The 26,352-nt window shown below is 36.1% G+C and overlaps 1 protein-coding gene across 1 annotated transcript in view; it reads right to left on the reverse strand.

The window, feature by feature from the left end:
• IQCM (IQ motif containing M) overlaps positions 1–26,352 on the reverse strand; it is a 371,389-nt gene that overhangs the window by 181,549 nt on the left and 163,488 nt on the right. The window contains exon 13 of the mRNA XM_036853473.1: positions 23,444–23,578. Coding sequence (XP_036709368.1) covers positions 23,444–23,578 — 135 coding nt within the window. The remainder of the gene's footprint in view (positions 1–23,443; positions 23,579–26,352) is intronic.

Raw genomic sequence — 26,352 nt, forward strand, 5'->3', positions numbered from 1 at the left:
GCCAATATTTTACAATAACTATAAATGCAGTATAAACTTTAAAAAGTGTGAATCACTATATTGTATGCCTGTAACTTATATAACATTGTAATTAACTATACTTCAATCTAAAAAAAAGATATTGCCAAAAAAAGGAATAAAATACTTAGGAATAAACTTAACTAAAGGGGTGAAAGACTAATACTCTGAAAACTACAAGACACTAATGAAGGAAATTGAAGATGACAGAAATAAACGGAAGAATATCCTGTGTTCGTGGACTGGAAAAAACTAGTATTGTTAAAATGGCCCTACTACCTAAAGCAATGTACAGATTCAATGCAATCCCTATCAAAATACCCATGTCATTTTGCAAAGAACTAGAACAAATAATCCTAAAATTTGTATGGAACTACAAAATATCTCAATTAGCCAAAGCAATCTTGAGAAAAAAGGAATAAAGCTGGAGTTATCCTATTCCCTGACTTGAGACTATCATGAAAAGCTAAGCAATCAAAAAAGTATGGTACTGGCACAAAAACAGACACATATATCAATAGAAAAGAATAGAGAGCCCAGAAATAAATCCTACACTAATATGGTCAATTAATCTACAAAAAGGAGGCAAGAATATACAATGGGGAAAAGATAGTTTCTTCAGTATATGGTATTGGAAAAACTGGACAGATACATGCCAAAGAATAAAAGTGGACTACCTTCTTACACCATATACAAAAATAAACTCAAAATGGATTAAAGACCTGAATATAAGACTGGAAACCATAAAATTCCTAGAAGGAAACATAGACAATGCACTCTTTGACTAAGTCTTAGCAATAAGTTTTTTGTATCTATCTCCTCAGGCAAGGGAAACAAAAGCAAAAATAAACAAATGGAACCTAATTAATCTTAAAAGCTTTTGCATCAACAACACTAAAAGGACAACCTACTAAATGGGAGAAGATATTTGCATATGATATTCTGATAAGGGGTTAATATCCAAAATATATAAAGACATCATACAATTACATATCAAAAATCCAAATAACTCAAAGAAAAAAATGAGCAGAAGACTTATTTAAATAGACATTTTTCCAAAGAAGCCATACTGTTGGCCGACAGGCACATGAAAAGATGCTCAACATCACTGTTATGAGGGAAATTTGAATCAAAATCACAAGGAGGTATCACCTCACACCTGTCAGAATGGCTCTTTTCAAAAAGACCACAAATAACAAATGTTGGCAAGGATGTGGAGAAAGAGGAACCCTTGTACACTGTGGGTGGGAATGTAAATTGGTGCAGCCACTGTGGAAAACAGTAGGGAGGTTGCTCAGAAAACTAAAAATAGAACTACCATATGATCCAATAATTCCACTCCTTGGTATATATATCTGAAGAAAACAAAAACACTAATTCAAAAAGATGCATGTGCCCCAACATTCACTGCAGCATTATTTACGATAGCCAAGATATGGAAACCACCTAAGTGTCCATCAACAGATGAAGGGATAAAGAAGATGTGGCATATATATATATATACACACACAATGAAATATTACTCAGCCATAAAAAAGAATGAAATTTTGCCATTTTTAACAACATGGATGGACCTGGAGAGATTATGCTTAGCAAAGTAAGTCAGACACAGAAAGACAAATACTGTATTTTTTCACTTATATGTAGAATCCAAAAAATAAAACAAACAAATGAATTTTAAAAAGCAAAAACGATTCATAGATACCAAGAACAAAGTAGTGGTTACTACTGAGGAGAGGGGTGGTGAAAGGGTTACATAGGAGAAGGGGATTAAGAGGTACAAACTACTAGATATAAAATAAATAAAATACAGGATATAATGTACAGCATTGGGAATATAACCAGTATTTTATGATAACTTTAAATAGAGTATAATCTATAAAAATATTGAACAACTATGTCATACATCTGAAATTAACATTATAAATCAACTATACTTCAAGAAAAACATATTAAAACAGAAAAAACCAAGCGATCAATAAATGCTGATTTGGCAAAAGATTGAATCAAGCAACCACTCCTAAGAAAAACTTTAAAATAATAGACACATGAATGAATACAACAGAATAAAGGGCCTTTAATTAGATTTAAGCATTATGGGAATATAATATACAGAGAGGTATTTTCATTCAGTTGTCAAAAGATAATTAACTTAGTAAATGTTGTTGATACAAGCAGAAATCCATTTTGAAGAAAGTTGAACTCACGTCATAACCAGATATAAACTCCAGGTATATTAAAGATAAGAAAATATAACAATAAGTTTAGAAGAACATTTTAGTAGGCTCTGTGTAACTGAGAATTTGAAAAACCTTTTTTTATTGGATTATAGTTGATGTTCAATATTATATCAGTTTCAGTTGTACAATATAGTGATTCAAAATTTTACAGATTATACTCCATTTAAGGTTATTATAAAATATTTACTAATTCCCTGTGCTATAAAATATATCCTTGTAGCTTATTTATTTTATGAAAAATCTTTTCAATCAAAAAAGTAAAACCAATGGTATAAAGATATACATTGATAGAAACATTTTTATTACAAAACACCATATAAACATAGTTTACAATTAAATGACTGGAAAATGATTGTAAAACATATGATAAGTGAAAGATTACTATATAGAATATTGTAGAAAGCACATTAAAACCAACAACATAAAGAGAAATAACCAAAATGGGCAAAAGGTATAAATAGGCAAATTAGAGGAGAGCACAAATGTATGAAGAGCAGCTAAATGTCATAGAGAGAGAAATGTAAGGTAAGTTTAAATCATTCCTCACTCACCAAACTGGCAATTCAGATAAAAAGGATACACTCAAACTTTGCTGCGGGGCGGGGGGGGGGGGGGTGAAATTTGAATTATCACAGCCTTTTTGAAAATCATCCTGTAAATCTCAATGAAAATTTTTTAATGTATGTTTGATTTAATAATCTCATTCTTGGAAATCTATCCCATAGAAATAAAAGCACCAATACAAAAAGATGTTTATAATGGTCCCAAACTATAAACAAAGTTAAGTTCTAATCAACAGGAAAATGACTAAATAAACTGGAGTGTATATGTATTGTGGAATATTATCAAGGCATGAAAAAGAGTTAGAGGGTTCTCATGATATATTGCTAAGTGAAAAAAGATTTTCAGAAACGTATATAATATGATTCTAGTCTGTAAAAAACCAATAATCATAAACATGTACTTTCATATGCATATATAAGCAAGAAAAGCATAGAAGAAAATTTAAATTTTACAATGATACTATATTATATACATCATCAAAAAGAGTTTTTTTACTGTGAAAAAGTTCAAAGCTATAAAATATGAAAAAATGGCTCTTCCTCAAATGCTTTGCAGCCTGCTTACATTACAGAAGTGAAAATTTAACACAGAATGAAAGCTACTTCTCTGTGTAATCATGAGACTAATCCATGTTTAATTTATAAATAAATAAATAATAGTATAATGACAAAATGCTCTAAATAGAACTTTAACAATTTGATATTGCTTTTGTCAATTGAACATGTTTGTAAACATTGGAACTAGGAAATCCCATGAAAGAAAAAATCTTATGGCAATATTTTAAATATGTAAACTGAATATGAAGGATTAACATCCAGAACAATAAAATAATCATTCTGGCATACTTTTTGTTATTTCCTAAACATTTTGCTTATTGCTAAATGTTATATTCTATTTTAAGGAAATTATTTATTATAAAAATTTACAAATAATCAATTCTATTATTTTTTATAACCTCTCATAAAAGTAATTACACATGTGTTAAGTTATAGGACATCTACAGATGAGTACCGTGAGGGGAATTCTAGTTATATGCCAAAGTACTTTCCTATCTGACTCCTGGAATTATGATCTCAGTAAGAACTGAAGTATAATAGTGATACCAAACTGTGAAGGGAATCAGCAGATCAGTTTACTATAAATAGATCATGATTATCACTCCCATCAAGTAGGCAGCACTAAACTAAGCACCAACCAAAGCAGATTTGATAGTTGAGTCCTTTCCCCAGAATAGGAAGAAGAAAGGACATGAAGTTTCTAACATTTATGAACCTGTAGATGTGTTGCTTTATATAAAATATGCATTTCTCTGTTGTTTGTCTCCCCCAAATTTCCTATGGTGAACTCCTAACCCCCAATGTTATAGTATTAGGAAGTGGGGCCTTTGGGAGGTAATTAGGCTGAGATGATGTCATGAAAGTGGAGCTCCCATGATGGAATTAGTGTTCTTATTCGAAAAGAAATTGACATGAGAGCTTACTCTCACCAGATGAGGATACAGTGAGAAGGTGGCCGTCACTGAGAACCAAATCTACCAGCACTTTTATCTTTGGCTTCCCAGCCTCTAGAATTGTGAGGAATAAATATCTGTTGCTTAAACACCCAGTATATTGTATTTTGTTATCACAGTCCAAGCTGACAAAGACACTAGATTTATTGGTGAAATAAATTTGTATTTTTAATTTCAATGCATTTGTCTTCAGAAACTATTACAAATAATAATTTCTTGAATGTAAGCTGGCAGCTACCAGTTTTTAAAATTCATTATATGCAGCACTAACAGAACCAGGCCCTGCAGAGGAGACTGCATACTAGTTATCATTCTGTCTTATTTTTATTTTAACAATAAGAGTAATGCCCCTTTTTAATATTAAACATTTGTTCTGATTAAACACTCCATTTCTGCTGACTCATAACAGACACTGGCCTGGTATTGTTTATTAACTTTCCTATGAATATATTGCTTATAGCAGGTGTCTGATTAACATAACTGGTCGCTGAAGCTTCATTGTTGGCTACATAAGAGAGTAGATTTGCCTGGTAGTAGTAGGTCCAGCTCCTTTATCACCTCATGCATTTGAATCGTAATCAGATTTAATCCTCTCCTAACTTTCCCTTTTGTTGGGTGACTCACACTTGGCTGGCTATGCACACATGTCCTAAGTTCACCAGATCAGTGCAGAAAACTATTTGAATATGCCTGATACAGACTACTCATGAATAAGAAATTGTAACCTGAATATTATTACAGGATCTCCACCAACTTGCCTGGAGAAGAGTTTTGGAAAGTTCTAAGAGGAGCAGATTTTTTCTGAAGGGTAACTTTCCTTCATGGCCCCAAGACAAGATATAGGGTAACTAAATCATCTACTTTTTATCATCTCTAGGACTATATGGGCATATGCTACCTTTTTTTTTTTTCTACTCCACTTATTTTAGAGGAAAGTAGGGAAGATTTTCTTTTCATGTCTCTCACCTTAGTACTGGCATATGTCCTTCATTCTGCTGTGGCTGCTGATACCATATCTACCCTCTTTTCTGTATACAAGGTTCTATCCTATGAACTGGATCATTGCAGTGAACAAGAAAGATAAGAACCCTGCCATGTTGAAATCAACAGGCAGTTGGAGGAGACAGACCATGAACAAACAAATATGTGTGTAATAAAATATCAGTTAGTGATAAGTGGAATGAAGAAAACTAAATATTAAAGAGATGGAAGAGGATAGAGGGCAGAGGACAGAGGGAGGAGAGTGGGATGTTTCAGAGAGGAAAACCAGGAAAGGCCATTCTGAGCAAATGATGTTTGAGCGGAGATGTGAGTCAAACTCTTGCAAAGTGATCCATGAGGAAAGAAAATTCTAAATAGAAGAAATAGCAAGTGCAAAAATTTCATGTATTCAAAAACGTAGAAGGCATCAGCCTGACTGAAGTAGAGTAAGCAAGAGGGAGAGTGATAGGACCTGGGGTTAGAAAGGTAGAAAATGTCTCACTTCTTGGGTGTTTGAAGTTTATTCTACATGTGATAGGAAGGAACTAGAGAACTTTTAAATTTTATTTTTAAGTATTTCAGACATGTAAAAAAGAAATAAAGGAAGAAACTGAGCACTGTGTACCCAGCATCTGCCGTAAGAAACATTACAAGACTAAAGAAAGTACTTCAAAATAAGCCTATTAAAGCAAGATGACTAAACTCTAAAGATCTGCTGTAGTATTTTGTACCTATATTCAACAGTACTGTATTGTGCACTTAAAAATTTGTTAGTAGAACAGATCTCATGGAAAGTGTTCTTACTACAACAACGTAAAATAAAATTTAAAAAAGGAAATAATTCTAACAAAAATTTATAAGATCTTTAGGGAGAAAAATTAAGAAAACCACTGAAAAACATAAAATATGTAAATACAAAGTATATGATGTAAAACTACATAATTTTATAATTTGTACAGAATATATAAAATATAAAGACAACCTATTGAAGAGAAGGATTTAATATCAAAAAGAAGTCAATTCTCTATAAATTATCTCAATATTAACTGCATTTTTAATGCAATGAAAAAGATTCATTCCCACATTTTTTTTTTTATAAATTTATTTTTTTGGCTGCATTAGGTCTTCCTTGCTATGCGCGGGCTTTCTCTAGTTGCAGCGAGCAGGGCTACTCTTCGTTGCGTTGCATGGATTTCTCATTGCTGTGGCTTCTCTTTGTGCAGAGCACAGGCTCTAGGCATGTGGGCTTCAGTAGCTGTGGCTCATGGGCTCTAGAGGGCAGGCTCAGTAGTTGTGGCGCACGGGCTAGTTGTTCCGTGGCATGTGGGATTTTCCCGGACCTGGGATTGAACACGTGTCCCCTGCATTGGTAGGCAGATTCTTTTTTTTTTTTAATTAATTAATTAATTTAATTTTTGGCTGCATTGGGTCTTCGTTTCTGCACGCGGGCTTTCTCTAGTTGCGGTGAGTAGGGGCTAACTCTTTGTTGCAGTGCGGGGGCTTCTCATTGCGGTGGTTTCTCTTGTTGCAGAGCACGGGCTGTAGGCACAAGGGCTTCAGTAGTTGTGGCATGTGGGCTCTAGAGCGCAGGCTCAGTAGTTGTAGTGCACGGGCTTAGTTGCTCGGTGGCATGTGGGATCTTCCCGGATCAGGGCTCAAACCCGTGTCCCCTGCATTGGCAGGCAGATTCTTAACCACTGTGCCACCAGGTAAGTCCCCATTCCCACATTTATAAATAGTGAAAAAATTCAAGAAGTTCCAAAGCAAAAAAAAAAAAAAAAAGTGGTAGAACTTCTCCTGACAGGTATGGCTCATTACAAAGCTATACCAATTGGGGTGCTAGTGTAGGCATATACTAAGAGATAAAAGAAATAGAAATGAATATCCAGAAACAGACCCAGATTTAGTTGGAAATTTGACATCTGGTAGAAGCAGTGTATCATCCCCCTTACCTTTTTCTCTATTTCTTTCACTCCAGACCCATAACCTTATATGGAGCTCAGACTTAGCTGTGCTGGAGAGCTCTCCCTTTATGCAAAAATCTCATTATTTCAACAGCAGCTTCCAGAGAAGTTTCATCTGGGCTAAATTCGGCAGCATTTCTGACTGTGAGATTATTAAGATGGAGGTTTTAGTTTCACATTTGGCTTTTTAAATGCTAGATTCTTGCTCTGTACCAATGTTAGCCTCTCTTCTCTGTAACTGACTGAGGTTCCCTGACATGCCCAGACTCCTTATAAAGCTGTTTCTTCTTTGGTGGGAAAGAAAAAGAGAAGTAGTCATTATTCTGAATTTGCTTTTATCCTTTACCATTCATGTTTTTATGCTTTTACTGCATATATATGTGCTCTCAAACAATATAAAATATCATTTTGAATACCTACAAGTTTTACATAAATTATGTGTCCCTTTGAAACTTTTTCTTTTCTCATAATTCTTTTTACAAATATTTATCCATGTTGATACATGCAGCACTAGCCCACTATTCGAGTGGTGTTTATTATATATTTCACTGATTCTTTTTATACATCTGAAGTACTTGACAATATGTGTTAAAAAGAAGAATGGTATAGGAGGTAAAGAAGGAAGTAGACATGGCAAATAGACTCCATATTTTGAGGAGTTTCTTATAAGGAGAGCAAAGAAATGGAATGATAATTGAAGAAGAACAATAGATTATGTGACATCTAGGGAGGGTGTTTGTAAGATGGCAAATTTCTCGGCACGTTTGTATGCTCCTGAGATACAGTCCAGGAGAGCAGAAGTAAATAATAGAGGTGAGACAGGAAATAATCTGGAGTAAAGAAAGTAAAGACAGTAATAAAATCCTTGAGTAAGTCAGAGACAACAGGAAACTGTGGTCAAGAAGGGATGAACAGGGAAAGTTCATCCATTGCAGGAGGAAGAAAAGCAGGTTCTGAGGCTGAAGATGCTGAAAGGTTGATAGATTGGGAGGTAGGAAGATAAAATAATCTTTTCTAATTGTGTCTGCTATATCAGTTTTATTAGAGATAAGGTCATCAACAGAAAGGAGGAAGATGAGATATTTAGTTTGAGGAGGGCCAAGATCATGTGGAATATTAATTGGGGAGAGGAAGAGACTGAATTAACTTGAAAAGTGGAGCAAAATTGCCTGGCTATTGTGAGGGTCCACTTGACATTTTTGATCAGAAATTGAAAGTGAAATAAATCAGTCTAGTTATGATTTTTCTCCAGCCATGTCAGGTTTATCTACATGAACTAGGCAGAAAGTTGGTTTTATCAGAGTCAGCCTGTGGGAAAATAAGTCTGAGGAGGGTGAGGAGGTTAAAAATGTATGCAGGGGTACCACGGAATGAATCTAAGCTCAGTAAGGAGAAAGGTAAAAAATCTCAGGGGTTATGAGTACTGTAAATATAGTAAAGTTAATGGATTGAATGTCCCCATGGGGTTGCAGATTTATTGAAAGGGGGAAGAGCCAAAAAAATATGAGGAGAGGATCGGAGGGTAATAGGCTGAAAAGAAAGATGAAAGATATTACTGGTAATGAAAAAATCTAGTTACAACCTAGGAAGTATTATAATTAAGTCACTTTCGGAATACAATCATTAGAAATGAAGACTCTAGAAAATGAGAGCTCGAGATGCAGCGAAAACTGTTATCGGCAAGCACCTTCAGAAGACTGAGAACACAAAACAGCTGGAAGTAAATAGAAAAATAAAAATTCCTTAAGGTACTCCAAATGCTACATCCTGTAAATTTTATGTTAAGGAGCTAGTTATCATCTGCAGACTAACCATTTAGAATACGGTAGTTGGTAATAGACCTCCTTGTCTTTCACTGTAACCAAAACACCATGAAGAACATAGTATTAGGAGTGTTCCAAACAATGATTGGTTTTAGGTATCCACAGAAAATACGAAGGCATGGAGTCAGCAAGAGGTATGCAGTAGTTATACTAGCAATCATCTCATCACTGAAAAGCAGTCCTACTCCTTATTCTGTACAATAATTAGAATTGTTTTTCCAAGGGCAGATTAAGCAGATTAAGATTTACCTGCTAGAAACTATTTAGCTCATAGGGGGCATTAATGCAAGACAGGGGTCCTCATTCTCTTTCTGGCTCCAACAGCCCAAGGGTGAGGCTCACCGCATGGCACAGGCACAGAGACCGCACTGCCATGGTGTTCCAGCGCTCTAGCGATGGTTCCATCTTCTCTCTCCTCGACAAAGTCTTTGGAATACCAGCAAGTGAAAGTTATGTTACAGGAATTATCTTTTAATCCATTCAAATTTATTTCTTACTTTAAAAGTCCGGGTACATTAACTTTCTTAGAATCCAAAGATTTGGAATTCACTTTACAACTTATTTAAATACATGAATATGTTATGAGACCTTGGCTAAGAGCCCCTAGTTTAAGTGATTGTTTAATATTCAATGTAAATCTCAGTGCTAGAAAATATGCACAATAAATTGTAGGTGTAGGCTCAATTTTGTGTCTTCTCTGATTGGTACTATGAATTAAACTCCATAAAAAAATAAAAAGAAAGAGAAGGTTATGATATCTGCCTTTCTTATAGGCAGTTATTAGTACTGCTGGGAGTTACTAACTATAATGCACATGCTATACTAACGTGCTTACATGGGTGTTCCTATTTTTACCTCAAAGGATTATAAGTGCATTTAAGGATGTATATGAAAATCAAGTCCTCTATATCCAAACCACTAAACATCAGCTAAAAAGATGTCTAGTCCCTCATCATGCTAAAAAAATATATAAGCATTAGTAGATAAAGAATCACTGGCAGAAATCCTTCTAAAGAATAGAAACCCAACATCTTTATGGTAGGAAAATGAGATATTTACATTAAGATTCCTAAGAAATTATGCTCTAAAAGAAGCTTACTCTATAAACATCTCCTTGCACAACAGGCCAACATGACTCTGATTTTTAAAAAACACTTCTGTTGACTTCAGTGTGGTAACAGTCACAGAATTTTAAATTTTGGAAACAGAAATACCAAAATGAAACTCTCATGGGCTTGTACCTGAAGAGATAATCTTTAAGGAAACAATCCTTTGGCATTAACTTCTGGCTTCTATGCTGCCAAACTGGCAGCATCCTGCAAGAGGCTTGTTTTTATGAATCTGAATCACAAGCTTTCATTTCAATATCACTTATAACTTAGATCAGCATGATAGACTTCACAGCATGGAAGTGTCATGGTGCCTTATTGAGCAGAGCATAATTCCTTTAAAAAGCTTGATTCAGGAATGCTAGAAAATGTTCATTCCTAAAGGTGACTTAAGAAGTGAATTGAGAACTGTAAAACTTATTTGACCGTAAAGGTCTGAGAACTACTTTAAGCCCTTTGGACATTTTCACTTCACTGTGGGAATTAACAGGACTCTGGATCAAGTGAAATGTCAGAAGAAATAAAGCTCTTTAATGTAGTGTTTATGACGTTGGAATAATTATACCGTATCATAAAATTTTGCATTTCATAAGAATTTCTGATGAAATATTTTATATTAACATTTCTTTCATTTATCAGAGACTTCCAGAGCAAAGTTGTTCTCACCAAGGAGTTTATATTCCTGATCTTATAGTAATTCAATCACATAAAACAAAGACTTGCTAGTGGATCTCCGCGTGTTAGGAATACTGGGTGTGTAATCTTAATAAACAGTGATCTAACAAAAGAAGCCTAAAGCCTTGCTCTCTAACAGACTTATGAAAGTAATTATACCTTTACTGAAGTTACACCACTCTCAAACCCCTGCTGTTCCTGCTGTTTCTTAAAGATGGTTATTTTCTACTTAAAGAAAACAGACAGGCTTTAGAAGAATAGCTGGTGTTAAGTAATATTACACAATTTAATCAGATTCTCTGTGCAGCTTATATAACAATGGTACAAATATTTCAACCCAAATAATAAAAGACTCAAAGTTTTAAAGAAACCCAGAATGGCTAATTAGGGTAACCTAGTAATCGGAGTAACAACTCACGTGACTGTAGGATAGAAAAGAAGGGAAAGGGGAAAGTCTTCCACAGGCAATGACCATTCCCAGGGCATATCATTAGCATAGGCTTTCACAGGCTTTGCACAGCCATGGATAGGGTGAAAAAAGGCATTAACAGTGTTAAATAATGTAAGATGAGACAAAATGTCAAGAACTATCTTTTAAAAGTGTTAGAGGAGAAAGCAGGCAGAATTTTAGGAGCAGCTGCTTGGATTAGGTAGCTGAAGCAAGGTGAGGAGAGTCAGACCTTTCAGGGTTGCTCTTTGCCCCTAGGGTTTGGTCTCTAGTTTATTCAGGGGTATTCAAGCTCTAGGGAAAAGTGTTTAAATAGCTCCTACTGTCACAAACTGATTTATATCCGAAATCTAATTTGCATTGTGCATTTGGAAACATCCATTTTCAATAGGCAGATGACAGGTGAATAAGGGACTTAAAACAAGAAGAATCCTATAGGGAAAAGCAACCCCTATCAACTAGATCTCAGTGAATGATCTGGCATCTTTTAGTCAGCAGTTTTAGTAACAACGTGCCCTCTCCAGGTACCCACCCAGCAGACACGTCTCCTCTATTCAGTGTTACCAGCAACCCTGTAAATTTTAATTTGCTTTGCACACAATCCCTTATGCGTTAAACCTTTGTCTTTTTTTTTAATCTAGTTATCTCATCCTACAATGATTGACTAAGTCTTAAATACACTCTATAACTTTCCCTGATTTCCAAACTTAAGACATAATTAATATCTGTATCATCTTAGCACCTGATACATGTGTGAATGTATAAGCATTTACAACATTGTATTTATCTGGTTATATATGTGCATGTCCCTCCAGTTATGGAGACTCTGAAACCTCTGAACCACATTACATTTCATAGCACATATTAAGTGCTTAGAAGATCTTTGTTGAATATATTTGCAACAACAATTTTATCAAAAAAGATTCTGGATTGTCTCAACCAAGGAAGACATCCATATAATATGCTCTAATGCATTGCCTTTCTCTTTATGACTTATACCAGAAATTATCCATCAGAGAAGAGGAAGTGCTTGTACCTTTCACACGGCTGAAAGCATTAGAGAATATCGGTTAAAATACCAGGGGAAAAAAAGTGGCATCCTGTTACACAGGGTTACACTACACCACTGACAAAACCTTTATATCTTTGTAATGCACAGAAAGAGTCTGTAGATTCACAGGACCTTAGCAGTAAACCCTCAGAGCAGGTGGGACAAACATCAAACACTTCTCAAGCTATCCAGTGTTGCATAACAAAATACTTAAATCCTGCTAAAAAACTTCACGGCAGTACAATTCATTGTACTCATTGGTGAAGTGGAGATGATAGTAGAAAGACTATTCCTGCTGTTCAGTCATCAGCATGGGTGCCAGACTTTCCTAATATTGACCACATGCCTAAATCATCTTTATTGCTTCATTTCTGATAAGTAGATTTTGTGCTAGGAATTATACTCATTTAGCCGCCTCCACATTTTTGAGCATTTTGTCCTCCTCTAGTGAATAAACGTAGACCTATACGTCATGAGCTCTACTGAACTGGATCATGACAAGGATCTGAAGATCTGACCAATATCAATATGTCTAAAATGAGAATCATTTTCTCCACATAACAAGCCATCAAAGGAAGCTAAATTGATTTGAAGAGGCAAGAAAAAATCAACACCCATTTGCATTAACAGTATACATAACACACTTGATAAAGAGATAAATGAGCAGATATTTCAGATCAGTGGGACAGGATGCGCCACATGTTACATAGCCCTCCATCATTATCTGGCCACAACCTCATAAAAAGACAATGAAAAGCCAAACTGACTGAAATTAAAGCTTGATGGATGGAGGTTAGAAATAAAAATTAACTCCTTATAGAGAAACAGTGAGTTCAAGGATTGAGATTTGTACCAGCAACATAAATACATAGTGTGATCACATTTTTATTATATATAAAAAAAAGAAGAAGACAGATTGCCAGACACTTTCCCCAAATGGTTATGGTGGCACTAAGAGATCTTTAAAAGACCTGGCTACCTGCTGCAGTTGACCTCTAGTCATTCTGAATCATAAAACTGTCAGTATTTTTCATTTCATCTTTGCTTTTAGTATGCATTTTCAAAATGATTTATGATAAGAATGTGTTAAATTTATTTTTTATTTTATTTTTTATTATTTATTTATTTACTTATTTTTGGCTATGTTGGGTCTTATTGCTGCACACAGGCTTTCTCTAGTTGTGGAGAGCGGGGGCTCAGTAGTTGTGGCTCACAGGCTCTAGAGCGCAGGCTGAGTAGTTGTGGTGCATGGCCTTAGTTGCTCCGTGGCAGGTGGCATCTTCCCGGACCAGGGATAGAACCCATGTCCCATGCATTGGCAGGCAGATTCTTAACGTCTGTGCCACCAGGGAAGTCCTTCCTTTTTTAGAAGTAATTTAAAATAAGGCTTTTGTAACATGTTACCTCTGATAATTCTGCGTTGTTTTTTTTTTAATGTTTATTTATTTATTTATTTTCTTATTAGTCATCCATTTTATACACATCAGTGTATACATGTCAATCCCAATCTCCCAATTCATCACACCACCATCCCCACCTTCCCCCCTTGGTGTCCATACGTTTTTTCTCTACGTCTGTGTCTCAATTTCTGCTCTGCAAACCAGTTCATCTGTACCATTTTCTACGTTCCACATATATGCGTTAATATATGGTATTTGTTTTTCTCTTTCTGACTTACTTCACTCTGTATGACAGTCTCTAGATGCATCCACGTATCTACAATTGACACAATTTCATTCCTTTTTATGGCTCAGTAATATTCCATTGTATATATGTACCACAACTTCTTTATCCATTTGTCTGTTGATGGGCATTTAGGTTGCTTCCATGTCCTAGCTATTGTAAACAGTGCTGCAATGAATATTGTGGTACATGTCTCTTTTTGAATTATGGTTTCCTCAGGGTATATGTCCAGTAGTGGGATTGCTGGGTCATATGGTAATTCTATTTTTAGTTCTTTAAGGAACCTCCATACTGTTCTCCATAGTGCCTGTATCAATTTACATTCCCACCAACAGTGCAAGAGGGTTCCCTTTTCTCCACACCCTCTCCAGCATTTGTTGTTTGTAGATTTTCTGATGATGCCCATTCTAACTGGTGTTAGGTGATACTTTATGGTAGTTTTGATTTGCATTTCTCTAATAAAGAGTGATGTTGAGCACCTTTTCATGTGCTCCTTGGCCATCTGTATGTCTTCTTTGGAGAAATGTCTATTTAGGTCTTCTGCCCATTTTTGGATTGGGCTTCTTGTTTTTTTAATATTAAGCTGCATGAGCTGTTTATATAATTTGGAGATTAATCCTTTATCCGATGATTCATTTGCAAATATTTTCTCCCATTCTGAGGGTTGTCTTTTCGTCTTGTTTATGGTTTCCTTTGCTGTGCAAAAGCTTTTAAGTTTCATTAGGTCCCATTTGTTTATTTTTGTTTTTATTTCCATTACTCTAGGAGGTGGACCAAAAAAGATCTTGCTGTGATTTATGTCAAAGAGTGTTCTTCCTATGTTTTCCTCTAAGAGTTTTATAGTGTCCGGTCTTAATTTAGGTCTCTAATCCATTTTGAGTTTATTTTTGTGTATGGTGTTAGGGAGTGTTCTAATTTCATTCTTTTACATGTTGCTGTCCAGTTTTCCCAGCATCACTTATTGAAGAGACTGTGTTTTCTCCACTGTATATTTGCCTCCTTTGTCATACATTAGTTGACCATAGGTGCGTGGGTTTATCTCTGGGCTTTCTATCCTGTTCCATTGATCTATATTTCTGTTTTTGTGCCAGTACCATATTGTCTTGATTACTGTCGCTTTGTAGTATAGTCTGAAGTCAAGGAGTCTGATTCCTCCAGCTCCGTTTTTTTCCCTCAAGACTGCTTTGGCTATTCAGCGTCTTTTGTGTCTCCATACAAATTTTAAGATTTTTTGTTCTAGTTCTGTAAAAAATGCCATTGGCAATTTGATAGGGATTGCACTGAATCTGTAGATTGCTTTGGGTAGTAGAATCGTTTTCACAATATTGATTCTCCCAATCCAAGAACATGGTATATCTCTCCATCTGTTGGTATCATCTTTAATATCTTTCATCAGTGTCTTATAGATTTCTGCATACAGGTCTTTTGTCTCCTTAGGTAGGTTTATTCCTAGGTATTTCATTCTTTTTGTTGCAATGGTAAATGGGATTGTTTCCTTAATTTCTCTTTCAGATTTTTCATCATTAGTGTATAGGAATGTAAGAGATTTCTGTGCATTAATTTTGTATCCTGCAACTTTACCAAATTTGTTGATTAGCTCTAGTAGTTTTCTGGTGGCATCTTTACGATTCTCTATGTATAGTATCATGTCATCTGCAAACAGTGACAGTTTTACTTCTTCTTTTCCAACTTGTATTCCTTTCATTTCTTTTTCTTCTCTGATTGCCATGGCTAGGACTTCCAAAACTATGTTGAATAATAGTGGTGAGAGTGGACATCCTTGTCTTGTTCCTGATCTTAGAGAAAATGCTTTCAGTTTTTCACCATTGAGAATGATGTTTGCTGTGGGTTTGTCATATATGGCCTTTATTATGTTGAAGTAGGTTCCCTCTATGCGCACCTTCTGGAGAGTTTTTATCATAAATGGGTGTTGAATTTTGTCAAAAGCTTTTTCTACATCAATTAAGATGATCATATGGTTTTTATTCTTCAATTTCTTAACATGGTGTATCACACTGATTGGTTTCTGTATATTGAAGATTCCTTGCATCTCTGGGATAAATCCCACTTGATCGTGGTGTATGATCCTTTTAATGTGTTGTTGGATTCTGTTTGCTAGTATTTTGTTGAGGATTTTTGCATCTATATTCATCAGTGATATTGGTCTGTAATTTTCTTTTTTTGTAGTATCTTTGTCTAGTTTTGGTATCAAGGTGATGGTGGCCTCATAGAATGAGTTCGGGAGTGTTCCTTCCTCTGCAATTTTTTGGAAGAGTTTGAGAAGGATGGGTGTTAGCTCTTCTCTAAATGTTTCATAGAATTCACCTGTGAAGCCATTTGGTCCTGGACTTTTGTTTGTTGGAAGATTTTTAATCACGGTTTCAATTTCATTACTTGTGATTGGTCTGTTCATATTTTCTGTTTCTTCCTGGTTCAGTCTTGGAAGGCTATACCTTTCTAAGAATTTGTCCATTTCTTCCAAGTTGTCCGTTTTATTGGCATAGATTTGCTTGTACTAGTTTCTTAGGATGCTTTGTATTTCTGCAGTGTCTGTTGTAACTTCTCCTTTTTCATTTCTAATTTTATTGATTTGAGTCCTCTCCCTCTTTTTCTTGATGAGTCTGGCTAATGGTTTATCAATTTTGTTTATCTTCTCAAAGAACCAGCTTCTAGTTTTATTGATCTTTGCTATTGTTTTTTTTTGTCTCTATTTCATTTATTTCTGCTCTGATCTTTATGATTTCTTTCCTTCTGCTAACTTTGGGTTTTGTTTGTTCTTCTTTCTCTAGTTCCTTCAAGTGTAACATTAGATTGTTTGAGATTTTTCTTGTTTCTTGATGTAGGCTTGTATAGCTATAAACTTCCCTCTTAGAACTGCTTTTGCTGCATTCCATAGGTTTTGGATTGTTGTGTTTTCATTGTCATTTGTCTCTAGGTGTTTTTTGATTTCCTCTTTGATTTCTTCAGTGATCTCTTGGTTATTCAGTAACGTATTGTTTAGCCTCCATGTGTTTGTGTTTTTTACGTTTTTTTCCCTGTAATGCATTTCTAATCTCATAGCGTTGTGGTCAGAAAAGATGCTTCATATGATTTCAATTTTCTTAAATTTACCAAGGCTTGATTTGTGACCCAAGATGTGATCTGTCCTGGAGAATGTTCCGTGCTTACTTGAAAAGAACGTGTAATCTACTGTTTTTGGATGGAATGTCCTATAAATATCAATTAAATCTATCTGGTCTATTGTGTCATTTAAAGCTTCTGTTTCCTTATTAATTTTCTGTTTGGATGGTCTGTCCATTGGTGTAAGTGAGGTGTTAAAGTCCCCCACTATTACTGTGTTACTGTCAATTTCCTCTTTTAGAGCTGTTAGCAGGTGCCTTATGTATTGAGTTGCTCCTATGTTGGGTGCATATATATTTATAATTGTTATATCTTCTTCTTGGATTGATCCTTTGATCATTACATAGTGTCCTTCCTTGTCTCTTGTAACGTTCTTTATTTTAAAGTCTATTTTATCTGATATGAGTATTGTTACTCCAGCTTTCTTTTGATTTCCATTTGCATGGAATATCTTTTTCCATTCCCTCACTTTCAGTCTGTATGTGTCCCTAGGTCTAAAGTGGGTCTCTTGTAGACAGCATATATATGGGTCTTGTTTTTGTATCCATTCAGCAAGCCTGTGTCTTTTGGTTGGAGCATTTAATCCATTCATGTTTAAGGTAATTATCGATATGTGTGTTCCATTTACCATTTTCTTGATTGTTTTGGGTTTGTTTTTTAGGTCCTTTTCTTCTCTTGTGTTGCCCACTTAGAGAAGTTCCTTTAGCAATTGTTGTAGAGCTGGTTTGGTGGTGAATTCTCTTAGCTTTTGCTTATCTGTAAAGCTTTTGATTTCTCCATCGAATCTGAATGAGCTCCTTGCCATGTAGAGTAATCTTGGTTGTAGGTTCTTCCCTTTCATCACTTTAAGTATATCATGCCACTCCCTTCTGGCTTGTAGAGTTTCTGCTGAGAAATCAGCTGTTAACCTTATGGGAGTTCCCTTGTATGTTATTTGTCATTTTTCCGCTGTTGCTTTCAATAATTTTTCTTTGTCTTTAATTTTTGCGAATTTGATTTCTATGTGTCTCGACGTGTTTCTCTGTGGGTTTATCCTGTATGGGACTCTCTGCACTTCCTGGACATGGGTGGCTATTTCCTTTCCCATGTTAGGGAAGTTTCGACTATAATCTCTTCAAATATTTTCTCTGGTCCTTTCTCTCTCTCTTCTCCTTCTGGGACCCCTATAATGTGAATGTTGTTGTGTTTAATGTTGTCCCAGAGGTCTCTTAGGCTGTCTTCATTTCTTTTCATTCTTTTTTCTTTACTCTGTTCCACAGCAGTGAATTCCACCATTCTGTCTTCCAGGTCACTTATCCGTTCTTCTGCCTCAGTTATTCTGCTACTGATTCCTTCTAGTGTAGTTTTCATTTCAGTTATTTTATTGTTCATCTCTTTTTGTTTGTTCTTTAATTCTTCTAGATCTTTGTTAAACATTTCTTGCTTCTTCTCGATCTTTGCCTCCATTCTTTTTCTGAGGTCCAGGATCATCTTCACTATCATTATTCTGAATTCTTTTTCTGGAATGTTGCCTATCTCCACTTCATTTAGTTCTTTCTCTGGGGTTTTATGTTGTTCCTTCATCTGGTACATAGCCCTCTGCCTTTTCATCTTGTCTATCTTTCTGTGAATGTGGTTTTTGTTCCACAGGCTGCAGGATTGTAATTCTTCTTGCTTCTGCTGTCTGCCCTCTGGTGGATGAGGCTAACTAAGAGGTTGTGGAAGTTTCCTGATGGGAGGGACTGGTGGTGGGTAGAGCTGACTGTTGCTCTGGTGGGCAGAGCTCAGTAAAACTTTAATCCACTTGTCTGCTGATGGGTGGGGCTGGGTTTCCTCCCTGTTGGTTGTTTGGCCTGAGGCAACCCAACACTGGAGCCAGGCTCTTTGGTTGGTCTAATCGTAGACTTTGGGAGGGCTCATGCCAAGGAGTACTTCCCAGAACTTCTCCTGCCAGTGTCCTTGTCCCTTGGTGAGCCACAGCTGCCCCCCGCCTCTGCAGGAGACCCTCCAACACTAGCAGGTAGGTCTGGTTCAGTCTCCTATGGGGTCACTGCTCCTTCCCCTGGCTCCCGATGCACACACTACTTTGTGGGTGCCCTCCAAGAGCGGAGTTTCTGTTTCCCCCAGTCCTGCCGAAGTCCTGCAATCCAATCCTGCTAGCCTTCAAAGTCTGATTCTCTAGGAATTCTTCCTCCCGTTGCCCGACTCCCAGATTGGGAAGCCTGATGTGTGGCTCAGAACCTTCACTCCAGTGGGTGGGCTTCTGTGGTATAAGTGTTCTCCAGTTTGTGAGTTAACCACCCAGCAGTTATGGGATTTGATTTTATTGTGATAGCACCCCTCCTACCTTCTCATTGTGGCTTCTCCTTTGTCTTTGCATGTGGGGTATCTGTTTTGGTGAGTTCCAGTGTTTTCCTGTCGATGATTGTTCAGCAGTTAGTTGTGATTCTGGTGTTTTTGAAAGAGGGAGTGAGAGCATGTCCTTCTACTCCGCCATCTTGAACCAATCTCCTTGCATTCTTTTATCATTAGAATTTCTTATGCCCTAGAATACTATCTTTTTTAATCCTCTTTAATCCCTTCTATGCATAATCAAAATCTTATTATTAGAGAGCTTGTTCATATGAAAACAATTTTAGGGGAAACTCATTATATGCTCCCCATTTAATAACATAAAGCCATATCTTGAGAAAATAACAGAAAATCCAGTGTTGTCTGCTTGTGGTGGGCAAAGCTGTGCCCTGAGTAGCAGGAGGCCCAGGATACAGTTACAGTTTGCCACCAACTAGTCAGGGAGGCTGAAATAATCCATATCCTATCTCAGACCATTGTTTCTTCAGATGCAGAGGGTATTTCAGGTTTTAACATTTTTGTCTAGGGCTCCACAGTGAAAGTGGACTTGTCTTCATTGTTGAGTTCATTTCAATTGAAGAAAACAAACTAAAAGTTCTATTTATGTGTTGAGAAAACACTGGAAAACCTTCAAAGTTCAAACTTCTAAAAATTAGTTAGATATGAGCATAGATAATATAGAACCAAATTATGATTTTCTTTCCTTTGAGATATGCCATCCTATTGTTATTAGTTTCATTTGTTGAGATGTAAATGAATATCAAGTAGAGGTTCTCATGTTTGTATAGTCTTCAGCTTTTAAGATCAGCCTCTACATGCAGTCTGAAGGGGCTTCATTATCCCAAAGGAAGATTTTCAGACAAAAATCACATCCTCAGTCATAATTTTTTGTTACCATAGTGATAAGAAAAAAAAATGGAAAAAAAAAAAAAAAGCTAAAAATACCTGAACACATACAGACAGTTTTGGAACTTTGACCTACTTGGTGTCATACACTGACGAAGTTAATCAGTTTAATTAAGTACATATGGGTTAGGTGAAATATTCTACTGGATGAAAAAATGTGTAGGTTGCACATCTGGAGCTATTATCCACAATCAAATAAGTCAGTATGAATGAAGATGACTGACAATCCAAAATGCATAAAATCAGATTCTCTTAGCAGAAGCAAGCAAAAAACATTAATTTAGCTCCATTTCCCATAAATTTTCTGTTTTCTTTCCATTATTTTAGAATATCTCCATTTTAAATTAAAGCTTCTTATAAACCACTAGAATTTTTGAACTGGATGTAGCAGCAAAATTGGACATATATTTTGAATTATGTTAGAGTAGCTTCTTTCTATAAAGGAAAGCTTCCCAATTTTAGGCATTATAATAAAAACAGTATGTTTTACACTAACTGTTCTTTTGAAAATTCTAGTTTTAATAAGAAATTTAATCGAGTAAATCATTTATAGAAAACCTACTATATTGCAAGGCATTATCTAGTCTGTGAAAGATCAATAAAAGGCAGTACTTGCTGTCAAGAATATTTTAACCATCTATCTAATTATGCTTTTGTAACACTGAACTTTTAAATTTTACTCCACATAGTAAATGGAAAGAGCATTGAACTTGACTTGAAGAGACCAGGGATAGTTTCTGCTCTCCTAATGAGCTTAAAAAGGTCTCTAAGTCTCAGTTCTCTCATTTGTAAAATGAACATAAATGAGCATATCATCTTCTCTAGCACACAGGTCATTATGGTAAGCAAGAGATGATATGGGTGGAAACCAGTGGATAACATTCAATACAAAAATCTCTATAGAAATACATCATTCAACAATTAGGTTCAACATTTTAACATTTTCAAAATAAAAATTATGAAAATTATTTTTCATAATTATTTAAGTATACTTAAGAATTATTTAAGAATAATAATAGCAAACATTTATTGAGCACTTATAATGGGCCACATGTTTTACATTAATTACTTCATTTTAATCTCATTACAGCCCAATGACTTAGACAGTATTATATTCCTTTTACATATATATAAAGTAAGGCATAGCAGAGATAAATAACTTGTCCAAAGACATACAGCTAGTAAGTGCTGAAGCCAGGAAATAAATCCAGGCAAGCTAATACTAATCCATGCTCTAAACCTAAGCCTTTATGACATACTTCAAAATAATCAATGAAGGAAAATATCACTATGAAACTGTTAATTTGAAGAAAAACATATTTTAAATTACCAACACTAACCAGTATAAGTTTCTGAAATCCCTAATTGATTTTATTTTGCTGCATTCAATTTTTTTAAATTTTATTATTATTTATTATAAAGAAAAATGGTAAGAATTTAAATGTACAACAGTAAATACAGAATACCCTTATGATAGGTTATTACTCTATCATAAATAATGTTGTAAAAGATACTTATGGCTTGGAAATTAATGAGTATTGTTAAGCAAAAAAGTAGATTTTCAAATATTTAGAAAATTCCAATTTTCATAAAAATGTTATATGCATAGAAAAAAACTGGGAATGATGAACATCAAATGTTAATTGCTATTTGTTGGTAATTTTATATATTTCTATATTCCCAAATTTTCTATAATAAATATTTAATGTTTTTGCCATCAGGAAAAATTTGCTTAAACATCCAAAGTGAACTGGATGCTTCTCCAGACTGTGAACAAATATTTACCAAGAGTCTAGAAAACTTTTCTAGGTACTAGGGATTCAGCAGTGGCAAAGCAAAGTTCATACATAGGTAAAGAATTAGATAATTACACTAAGAACTAACAAAGGAAGAGAACTTCAACCTATAATGAAGCTTCAACCTTGTCACTCTGACATTAATCATACCTTCTTACTGGTATGTGGGCCCTTCACCTCTATTAAAAAAAAAAAGATCCTGAAATATTTTGTTTTGCTTGTTTATCTTTTCCTCTCAATTAAATTACGGATACATCATTCATCATCTCTAAACATGGCAGCCAGCCATGGCATTAGTGTGGACATAGAAAGAAATGCTGAGAAGAATCTTAAGGAGTTAAGGAAAATTCATTGAGATTTCCCATACCTTGGTGACAATTTCCTCTCCATTACTAATCTTTAGAGAAGGGAGAAATGTTGCTCCATTTAACTTATTAAATATTCCCAAACAAAAACAATATTATCCTTTCACTTATTGACTGTTCAGAAAAGAAATGATTTTCTAACTGTGAAAATCTATTGTATTGAAATAATTTATAATGTTTAAACATTTAAACTTGACTATGTTCTTTGGTAACAAATCTATTCAGCAGAAATCATTTTAGCATCAGTATTTAAAATACATGGTGGTTTAAAATATATCCTGACATAACTTATATTGTATCAAAACTACATTAAAAGCTTAAAAAGCTAAAGAATCTCTTGTACCTCTCTAAAAATAATTTTACCATATTAACTTCTTTTAACCTGTTCTTTTTTTTTTTTTTTAAACAATCTTTTTTTTTTGACTGTGTCGGGTCTTCGTTTCTGTGCGAGGGCTTTCTCCAGCTGTGGCAAGCGGGGGCCACTCTTCATCGCGGTGCGCGGGCCTCTCACTATCGCGGCCTCTCTTGCTGTGGAGCACAGGCTCCAGACGCGCAGGCTCAGTAGCTGTGGCTCACGGGCTTAGTTGCTCCGCGGCATGTGGGATCTTCCCAGACCAGGGCTTGAACCCGTGTCCCCTGCACTGGCAGGCAGATTCTCAACCACTGCGCCACCAGGGAAGCCCTAACCCGTTCTTTTAATCTCTTCTTTCATAAATATTAAAATCAGGTTTTAAAAATTTGAAAAAAAGGGACTTATAAGACAAGCTTAATGAAAGTAAGAGAAGGAAGAAAAGAACAAAGGAGGAAAATAGGGAGGAAAGAAAGAAAGGAGAAAGCAAAAAATGAAATGAGAAACTACCTCTATGGACCAGGTCCCAAACCTCATCAATTTGCTGGTGCATTGGGAAATGACCACAGTCATTGAAGTACTTAAGGAGCTCACTTCTTTCTAATCCTCGCCAATCTTCTCTTTTAGCAAACATTGTTTCATAGACTACAAGGAAAAAAAGATAAAATATTTTCTTTGTAAATAACATATCAAGTATACACCCCACCTGAAAGTGTGATCTGGATTTGAAGACACTTTCACTCCAGTTTTATTTTGATGTCTGGAGATAAGCCTCCATGAGTGCAGTAGGACCATGTCAGCCTCCTGGGGCAGGCAGAGGAAGTGGGCATGCTTCTCCCTCCCCCACTCCAAAGGAGGGAAATTTGGTTTTGCTTCACCAAAGAGAATACTGGCATCCTCTGGCCTGGTTTACATGACAGTTGTCCATAGACTCTACATATATCAACGTTCAAACCACATCGTAAGACATAGCTCAGGGCTTCTAGGGGCCTGACTTCTGTTGATCCATTTCAGCATTCATTTTTTATTAGTTTTGATTAGTTTCCATAATTTTTTCATCTCTTTTTGACTTCTACCCACATTCTAACTATTTACTTGAATTGGTGATTCCACTTTGGACTGCTTATTCTACTGCTGATTTTGCCTTTAAAATATCTACTTTTTGGTAACTTCATGCATTCCTACTTCCTACTTTAATGTCTTTTGTCACTCCTTGCTCAAGGCTTCCCCAGAAAATCATTCAGTCGGGCCAACCCTCACCTATTTCCCATACTTGGCATTAGACAGGGTTTAGATAATGACCAAGAGAACTGATGCACGTGTTTTGTAAGTGTAGTTCTCCATTTTACTTTTTTTTCAAAAAGGTGAAATTGAGTCTCCATTCTAAAGTATATGGATTAGCCCCATAAAGCTGATTGTTAATCAGCATTTACAAGTTGACAGGGTCTGTCCTCAGCACAGGTTTAGCTCTGAAATACGAGCTCCCAGTGACAAAGGGCACCAGAGTGGTTTCTAACAGAAGTTAATGTATCATCCCGACAATCAACCATATAGACTTCAATTTTCTATCCATTCACTCATCCACTCATTCAGTTGAGATGGACAGTCATAAGACATCAACAAGTTCAAGAAGCATTTAGTGATTGTCTGAATACGAGTAGCTATTCCAGATTCTGAAACACAGCAGAAAATAAACATAAATGTCTATTTAGTATCTCTATGACTTTTTCTCTCTATTCTAACAAGCAAACTAGAGCAGTTGCTGTTGGTGTCTCCATTCATATTGCCTTGTCCCTTACATGTCTGTGCATGCTAACCTGATTTAAATTGCCAGCATCTGCATTTCATTGCCTAAGGGGTCCCTCTGGCTGCAGGACTCCACTCTGCCCACCTGTGCAGCAAGCCAGAAGTGCCAGGCGATCAAGGCTCCCACTGGAGCAGTCCTTCATCTCTGACTGGGGGAGTTGGTGGGTAAAGACACAGCACTTGAGGCAAGATGGCTACACTGTTCCCTAGAGGGATTAAGCTCTGGTTGCCCACAGGGTAATCTGCTGGATGATGCACCTTTTTCTCCCTTCCATCTCTTCCCTGACTCATTTCTCCATTCTGCTAACAGTATTTCCCCAAATAAGACAGTTGTACTCCCTCTCACTTTTTAAAGGATTAAGTAAAAGAAGCCCCAGCAGTTTCCTAATGAAAAAAGAGTTTTCTCTTTCTCTGCCTCTCTCACTTGTTTTCTCTTTCTGCCTTTTCATCTCTCAAATACTTTGCTCCTTCCTGCTTTTTTCTCTAGAAACCAGGCTGTTGGACTGGGGAAACTGATCAGAGTCCCATGACATACATAGAATCTCTTTCTCTCTCTGGCTTCTTGCTTCCTCAACCTCTAGCCACCGAAAAGGAGGCATTTTAACTCAAAGAATTCTGGTTATTGATAAATATTTTTGGTACATAATTTTAGCATAATTAATAAGCTTAATGAAAACTATCCTTTCAAAAAATATTTTTGAGCCCTTCTGATAAACCAAGCATTTGTTAACAGTGGGTATGTATTAATGAACATAACAGACACTGTTCTTGTCTTCATGGAACTTACAGTCCACTATAAAATAAACATTTTATGACTAGCTGAAACTACCAAAAATGTAGCACTTTTACTTTATAAGGCAATAAGTTGCTGATTCCAATTAAAATAATTTACTTGGATCATTTTGTTGTTGTAGTTTTGTTTCGTTTTTAAAGAAAAGTTACAAAAGCTGCTGTTGGTTTTTTTAAATAAATTTATTTAGTTTTGGCTGCGTTGCGTCTTCGTTGCTGCACACAGGCTTTCTCTGGTTGCGGCAAGCGGGGGCTACTCTTCGTTGCAGTGAGCAAGCTTCTCATTGCGGTGCACATGTTGTGGAGCATGGGCTCTAGGCGCGTGGGCTTCAGTAGTTGCAGCATGCAGGCTCAGTAGTTGTGGCTCGTGAGCTCTAGAGCACAGGCTCAGCAGTTGTGGAACACGGGCTTAGTTGCTCAGCAGGTGAATTCTTAACCACTGTGCCACCAGGGAAGTCCCATCCAAGAATTCTTAAATGTAACACAATGATGACAGGGAACCAAGCAAATGTTCACCTTGTATGAGCATCAGTTACTCCCTGTACCCTCACACAGTGACATCCATGGGAGTTACTTCTTGCTCCCAGGCTATTATGTTCCAGCTCCTAGGGTTTTCTGTTTTTTGAAGTCGTGTCTCATCCTTCACAGACTATCAGAAGTCAACTCACAGCCTCCTCTCCAATGTTCTAATTTCAGGATTCTAAGTTTCTATGGGCCTTCACTTTGCTGAACGTCCCGACCCCCAGCGTGTCCCCCAGGATGTAGGGGCCGATCTTCACCCACCCGTCGTGTTTCTGCTTCTTGGCTGTTGCCATCTTTCTCCA

Source organism: Balaenoptera musculus, chromosome 5, assembly GCF_009873245.2.
Source record: "Balaenoptera musculus isolate JJ_BM4_2016_0621 chromosome 5, mBalMus1.pri.v3, whole genome shotgun sequence".
In the NCBI taxonomy this organism is placed as follows: Eukaryota; Metazoa; Chordata; class Mammalia; order Artiodactyla; family Balaenopteridae; genus Balaenoptera; species Balaenoptera musculus.